Source organism: Pundamilia nyererei, unplaced genomic scaffold (assembly GCF_000239375.1).
Source record: "Pundamilia nyererei isolate P.nyererei 1_Seehausen unplaced genomic scaffold, PunNye1.0 scaffold00964, whole genome shotgun sequence".
Classification (NCBI taxonomy): Eukaryota; Metazoa; Chordata; class Actinopteri; order Cichliformes; family Cichlidae; genus Pundamilia; species Pundamilia nyererei.
Genome location: NW_005188365.1, coordinates 1 through 7,987, shown reverse-complemented (window position 1 = coordinate 7,987; position 7,987 = coordinate 1). Strand labels below are relative to the sequence as shown.

Here is a 7,987-nt window from a genome sequence, read left to right as displayed (position 1 = left end):
CTGGAGGGGAAACAGGAGGACAAAGGAGGGGGGAACAACTAAGCTGTAGTGCCTCTTCACTTCACTGTGCAATACCTTTGTGCAATACTTTTGTTAATAGTCAATGGTGCAATAGACCTCAATACTTGAAATGTGCAATTCACTTGTATTTTTATTCCTATTTATTCTATTCATCCCCTTCGTATATTTTATTTATATTTGTCTCTGTATTTATATATGTGTGTGTGTGTGTGTATATATATATAATATTCTGTAACTCTGTAACTTCTGTCGGTGCTGTGCTTTTTGGAAACCGAATTTCCCAGAGGAACCCACCTGAGGGATTAATAAAGTTTTATCTTATCTTAAGTTTCAACTTACAAGTATGAATTTTGACCCCATTTTTCTTCCTTTCAGCTGATTGTGATTGACATGACATTGACCAAAGTGATCTATCCAATCAGAGAACAGATGGTTTTGGCTGTCGAAGGGGCGCTTTTTTGAACTGCAGGTCCTTGAAGGATAAATGCCCTTTCACGTCTCTTCTCGCCACACCATGAAGGAAAACATCTGGGTGTCCAAGTAAACTTTTTCTCACAGGTTGACGTGCTTACACAGGGACCTCCAGAGCGTTTTCAAGGGAGGTCGACCTCGGAGGAAAAGCATGTGGAAATGACACACTCTTCTCTAATCGGGAGAGTTACAAAGCTTTCCTTGTTATGAATGAGCGATACGTTTTTATTAAACATTTGAACATAATACAACACAAACTCTCGTAGAGGACATAAAGTCAGAGAGATACGTTTTGAAACGACAAGGATCAGGTGCATCTAGTACACCTAGACCACAAAAAAACAATATACGAGCAGAGCTCAACAGCCAGCGCAACAAATTCAGGATCCTTCACTCTTAGTTAGCGGTGAGCACAGATCATGCTGCGTCCGATGCTTAGTGTGACTCATAGCAGTGGTCCTGGGTGAACTGTGATTTTGTGTTATAGTAATACTAAAGTAATAATGGTATTTCTGAACACTGGTATACTACAACTGTATCCTTTCAACAGCTACCAAAAGTTAAAGGACCTAGCTTATATTTATATAAAGATCCTCCAGCTTCAAACTGTATTACCCTTCAAGGACCTGGAACTCAGTAAAGCATCCCTTCGACAGCCAAACCCATCTGTTCTCTGATTGGATAGTTCAGTTTGTGTCAGTTTGACATGACATTGACCAATCAGCTGAAAGGAAGAAAAATAGGGTCAAAATTCGTACTTGTAAGTTGAAACTTGAGTGCAGAGTTTCACATGTATCTTTTTGCTATGTGCACACACAAATATTTTTTACACACACACAAATTTGTATGTGTAAACCAAATACAAATTTGTGTGTGTAAAACACATACAAATCCTGATTTACAAGTAAAAAATATTTATGACCACAATTTGAGCTCATAGGTGTGTTTGCGGTCACGTCCAGTGGGTGTGTGGGCGGGAGGGTCACACAGATACTTCACTTCAAGTCTCTACCAGCCAGACTCCAGCTCCAAAAGCGCAACACGGCAGCTCCCACAAGAGGGGTATTTTGGCTTCATTTTTGTGCAATGGGAGGAAGTGCTGTGGCATTGTCCATCTTTTCTACAATTATTGTTCAGTACCATGAAACTCCCCACAGACCAAACGAGTCTCTCTTTACTTTCCCTCCACTTTAAAACTGCTTTTTATACTGCAGGTCTTCTGTTTTCTCATCTGGACTCATCGAGTGCATTAACTTTGGTTTAATGAAGGAAATCGTCACACAGAAAACCACTGTTACAGAATAAGAGCTGACTATGTAAATGCAGTAATGAAGAAAAACAAGAGAGGAATCAGACAGGATTTTATTTTCCAGTAAAACACAGCTTCATTCTGATACCAGGATACACAATAAACTTAAATAAGCTGATTGGAATAAATGGGAGCTTACGTCATGTTTTTCTGTTTAACATTTAGATACAGAAGCGAGGACTTTGTTCTCTAAAAGCACCGGGTGTGTGTTTAGCTGCTCGGGCAAGCATTCAGGGAGAACGACATGAAACTCGCGTCACCGAGCATATTCACCTCCATCAACAGCTGTGTGATCAACTTTTACAACTCTGCAGCAAAACTAATCCATAATTCTTTTTGATTTTCTCTGTAAAAACAGCTATAAAATATATACCACTACTGCTTTAAATTAGCAAGGACAGAGGCTGGAAACGCCACGTCCTGTCACATACACCCAGTATAAAAACAACTCTACAAAGATTTTCCCAGTTTAAAATCTTCCATCACTGCATATCAGCACGCTCCATTTCAGCAACACTTTTGCATTGAGAACAAACTTCTGTTCTTACCCTGATCAGCTAGTTAAAAGGTTCAAGCATTAAAACTTAACGTTGGTGCTGTGAACATACATTAAACAAAGCAGGGTTGAAAGGTCAAGAGCAAAAAAACTTTTCTGGTCTCAGCTGAGATAAGCCGCTCAATTATCTGATTATCATGATTAAACCCTTTGAGATGGAAGCAGGATGGAGAGTTTGGATATTTAAGTTAATAAAACAGCTTTGAAAAGCGCAAAGAGTAAAACTGCTGCCAGGATTGTGCTGCTTTACGGTAAAACTCATGTACAAAATTTTAGTGCATAAGCTTTAGGCACATACTCAGAAACACGTATACATAAAAAATTTTCTCATAATAAAAAACTGTAGAATACATCTGCTTAAGAACTAACTTCGGCCTTTCTAATAATTAAGTGTTCTATGAATAATAATGCTACCAAGTTTATTGAGGCAGGTTTCATTAAAGCTACAGAAAGTACATCAAAACCCATCTCTGCTGTGTGTATGTGTGTGTTGTCGCCTCCTTTTTGGTTGCAATAGTATCCTCCTCGTTCCAGCGTGTCCAGCACGGAGGTCTTACACTGAGCCAACTCCACCGCCACCTCCAGCTCTCCGTAATCCTTGTGGACCCCCTTTAGAGCATTCACTCCGGCAGTGTCAAGGAACAAGATGGCGCTGCAGTCGATCACTACTCTGCGTAAGTAACGGGAGGCTATGTTCATCGTTTGTGTGTGTGTGTGTGTGTGTGTGTGTGTGTGTGGGGGGGTCAGGTTAACTAAGGCACAACCCATGATCTCTGACCCCCACGAATCAACATCACAGCAACCTCGAAATCTCACACTGCACTTTTGTTTTTCTTCAACTCGAACTTTGCCTAATTCATTACCCGATTCACAGAAAGAAGGCACAGGCCAAGGTCATGTGACTGCAGCTAACAGTTAAACAGGAAGAGTCTCTCATCCTCACCGGAGGAATATTCGTCTGTCAGAGGATCTGGAAGCACATGCATACACCTGTGATCAGTGCTAACAGACAAATGCTTCCTCGGGTCATTGCACGTACATTCATGTTCAGGCACAGGATGGCTGCTTCTTATTAAGCACATATGAAGAATCTATGTTTTTATCCAGCAGGGTTCTGATCTAAAAATCTAAAGCATTTAGATACCTCCAATGTCTCTCCTCAGAGCAGCAGAGCTGCTGCTTTTTTCTACATGTGTTTCAAACTTCCTGCCCTGAGGCGTCAGTCATGATTGGACTGATAGACCCAAACACGAAACAGCAGACGATTACGATCGTTTTTGATTGTGGCAAAAAATCCAGTTTATACCTTATAAAAAAAAACAAAAAAAAAAAAATACTAAATCATTTACACCTGTTTTAAATCCTAACCCCAGTCGTCATCCTGAACATGTGCACGTGCATCGTTCCGACTCAGTATCTAAAAATTAAGTCAGAATACGGCTCTGGTTTCTATAAACAACACTAGGGCATGACCAGTGTCATACTGTACAGTACTTGTACACAGAGTGCAGTACTTGTACTCTGCAGTATAAAACACATATCACATTGTGCTGTACACACTGTGCAGTACTGTGCATTATGAAACACATATTTCACACTGTACAGTACTTGTACACAGAGTGCAGTACTTGTACTGTGCAGTTGGGAACACTTCCAACTGCACAATTGAATTGAACTTCACACTGTGCAGTACTTGTACTCACTGTGCAGTACTGTGCATTATGAAACACATATTTCCCACGTGCAGTATAAAACACATATTTTACACTGTGCAGCACTTGTACTATGCAGATGTAAACTTGCTGAGTCTGCCTTAGACACAGACTCAAGCTGTCAGGTAGGGTCTGGGTATTCTTTCCTCGTGGGTGGCTGGTTCTTCTTATACAGTCCACAGGTGAGTTATCGGTACATGGACGTTCACACTGTGGTGATTGATCACCTGTCTGGATGCAGAAACCTGAGATGAAGGTAGGACTTCAGAAAACTGTTACAAAGGCACATCTGTGCAGCCACACGCTGCAGACATGTAAACATAGACGTGTTGTCTCTTTAGGACTTATAGTCTCCGTTAGGAGTGCTGCGGCTTTCGACGTGGCGGACGGCGTCTTCGATAGTGAAGAAGATCGTGCGGTTCTCTCCTGCGTCGCCTCCTTTTTGGTTGCAGTAGTATCCTCCTCGTTCCAACGTGTCCAGCACAGAGGTCTTACACTGAGCCAACTCCACCGCCACCCCCAGCTCTCCGTAATCTTTGCGGACCTCCTTTAGAGCATTCACTCCGGCAGTGTCCAGAAACAAGACGGCGCTGCAGTCGATCACTATCCTGCGTAAGTAACGGGAGGCTGTGTCCATCATCAGGGTGACGGCTGCAGGAGTTTCGGCCTCTTTCTCGTCCGTTTTGCTAGTTGGGACTCCGGCAGCCTCTTCCTGCAGTTTGCTGTTCTGGAACTTGACACGGCGGCTCTTCTCCTTCACAGGGTCAAGTCCTACACACCTGTACAGAGACTTTTTAAACAGGCTCTGGTTGGCATAGTAGATTGGCGCTTCGTATCTAAAGATGGCCACGTTGGGGTGCGTTTGGAGGCCTTTGTAAGACGCCAGATCTTCGTAATGCTCCCTGGTCATAGCCCGGCCGAGCTTCAGGACCTGGACCCGCTGAGTTCGGCCCAGGACACAGAAAGCCGACACCAAAACCCCCACAAGAAGCCCCATCTCCGTGTTGACCAGCGCTGAGGTTGCCATGGTGATCAGCCAGATGAAGGCGTCGATGCGGTTGGCACGCCACATGCAGGGAATGTCGGTGAACTTTCGAAGAGCACCGCGGAGGTTCACCACGATGATGGCAGCAAGAACACACCTGAGCAGAAACAGGAGAGGAGAGAGGTGAAGATCACCGCAGCCTATCAGAAGCTTACACACAGCTGTGGCCTCTACCTGCATCAACGTCCTCAGCGTGGAAGAGCTGAAGGAGTGATGGGGTAAAGACGGCACAAGCCATAAAAGCTGCTCCGATTAAAACTTAAGATCGAGACTCGAACGACCTCATCAGGAGGTCAGTCTGCAAGAAGACTAGTTAGCAATCATTTAGAGGTTAGACTGACGTCCTGCTTTTCTTACTTCTGGAGGGAATAGAAGAGCGGCGCGATCACCAGAAGAACCAGCAACAGGAGGAGAGCACTGATCAGCCCTGACAGCTGCGTCTGGCACCCGGTCGACTCCTTGACGAGGGTTTTGGTCAGCGCGGCGCTGGTGGTGAAGCAGTGGAAGAACGATGGCAGGATATTGCAGAACCCGATGGCATACATCTCCTGGTTGGCATCCACCGTGTAGCCGTGCTTCTTGGCGAACATCTCCGACAGTGAGATGGTGATGGCGAATCCCACGATGGCGATGGAGAAGGCGTCGACGGCCACGTTGGGGATCAGAGACCACATGGGCATTTGAGGAGGGAGGAAGCCTGTGGGGATGGCCCCAGCCACACCTGACCCATATTCGGTGTTGAAATGGCCAAAGTGAGATGCGAGGGTGGCAATTATCACCACAAAGAGCTCGAATGGGATCGGAGCCTAGAGAAGGACAGGTGAGGGCGAGGACAGAGTAAACCACACAGGTAGAAACAGGGTGCTTTTTGTTTTCATAGAATGAATATTTGTATAATAAGGAAAATTATACAAATAATAATAAATAAATAATAAATTTACAAAGGGAAATGTGTTCGGTAAGGAAACAAACCAACAGTTGAGTTTATTTCACAAAATGACCAGGTGAGCCACCAACAGCATCCTTAGGGTTGACGGTGCCAAAAGGAGGTTTAATTTTAGTTTTACTGGAGTGTTATATCGCCACACTTTTACCTTCAGCTTGGACTTGAAGCGGTCATTGAGCTCCTTCGTAGGTATGAGTACTGCCAAACACACCAGACTGGTGATGAGGTCACACACATTGGTGTTCCCGAGGTTGCTCAGCAGGCCGTACCATGTCTTAAACAGAGTGAACCAGCCCTGAGGACGGGGGATCTTCAGGCCCAGCAGGTACTTGATCTGAGACGTCAGGATGGTCAAGGAGGCTCCTGTAGCAAACCCGCTGAGGAGGGAGTCCGACAGGTAGACAGACACAAAGCCCACCTGCAGAAGGCCCATTAGCACCTGAAAGAGATGAGCAGAAGTAAGGTAGTGTCGTTCTATGCTCAGTCATTAAAGCCCACATGTGCCCCTGCACACTTACCTGGTAAATCCCAGCAGTAAAGGTAACTGTGGCCCCCACGGCAATCGCGTAGCAGCTCCGGTCACATCCCACCACACCACTGTCATTTCCAGCCAACGGGACACTGCTGTCATTCCCACTCAGGCTGCTCTCCGGGAGGTATCCCGCCAGGGCCAACTCCCTGTCCACCACCTGGCCAATGAGCAGACAGAGCACTCCAAAAATCCCCACCGAGATGTGCCTGGAAGTGCCCAGGAGGGCGTAGATGATGGAAGCGAAGAAAGACGTGTACAGGCCGTATATGGGATCCTGGTTGGCCAATAAGGAGTAGGCTATGGACTGGGGAACCAATAGGATTCCAACAATCACTCCTGACATAACATCCCCCAGGATCCAGTCCCTGAGCTTGTAGCGCGGCAGCCACTGGAGAACCGGGAAGAAGCTGAGGATTCTGGATTTGGCCTTCTCTGGCGTGCAGGAGCAGTGCTTCCTGAGCCGCTGAGACAAAACCGTTCTCCAGGTTCTTCCCGTTTCCTTCTCAATTCTTTCCAGGATAAGAGGCCGGTGCTGGTCCTCCTCACCACCATCTTCTACTGCCGTACAGCTGTCCTCCCCGTGAAGCATGGCTGAGCCTTTATCTGTGTTCAGGTTGAGAAAAAAGCCATTATTCTTCTCAGCTTCACCTCAAACCACTGACTGTAACAGCCCCCCGAAGTGGTCGGGGAATTTGATGGACTTGTTAAAAAGCCACAGGAGCTGTGAGCCACTGACGTTAGCCAAACGCTGGACTGCACTTTCCTGGAATACCAGTTGGTGAAACCAGCATCAAGGATTTTAAAGATGCATTCTGTGTAAAGAGAGCATGCAACTGGCACCGCCTGCCAGTTATAGGTAAACATTTTCTGATTTATTGAAACCTTGGGCTAATCTAGGACAGTTTGGCAAATGAGCTACCAAAAGAAAGCGTCAGGGATGAGACGTGCAGTCATTACTGAGACAGGAAGGACTGCTTCACCGGTCCAGCCCACCGTGTAAGCACACTTCAACATCCCTGAGATACGACCGGTACCTTTACCTGAGAGTATGTCTTATTCTAATAATGTGTGTGTGCTGAATGTGGTCACAGTTCAAGCTGTGAGGTCAGAGGTTACTGAGATCAGCTCAGTGTGTGTGCGTTTATGACTTTCTGCTGATTTCCTGCCTCTGATGTTGCATCACAGCACAGATAAAACACTTCTGCATTTTCAGTCCTTGTGAGTCGCAGCCCTTCTTCAAACTGAACACCACACCCCAATACATCTGCCTCTGGTCAACGTTCAACAGCTCCAAGTAAAAGCTGCAGAGTTTAGGGTCACCACCCAAACGCCACCCGAACCCAGAAGCAAGGCAAGGCAAGGCAAGTTTATTTGTATAGCACAATTCAACAACAA

At 45.6% G+C, this 7,987-nt stretch overlaps 1 protein-coding gene across 1 annotated transcript; it reads right to left on the bottom strand.

The window, feature by feature from the left end:
* Nucleotides 1-1,840: 1,840 nt before the first annotated feature.
* On the bottom strand, nucleotides 1,841-7,963 carry slc26a2 (solute carrier family 26 member 2). The gene is made up of 4 exons (XM_005755103.2): nucleotides 6,579-7,963; nucleotides 6,209-6,499; nucleotides 5,472-5,920; nucleotides 1,841-5,211 (listed from the first exon to the last, which is right to left on the bottom strand). The coding sequence occupies exons 1-4, from the start codon at nucleotides 7,179-7,181 to the stop codon at nucleotides 4,407-4,409; spliced, it is 2,148 nt and encodes a 715-aa protein (XP_005755160.1). The 5' UTR covers nucleotides 7,182-7,963; the 3' UTR covers nucleotides 1,841-4,406.
* Between the last annotated feature and the right edge of the window lie 24 nt (nucleotides 7,964-7,987).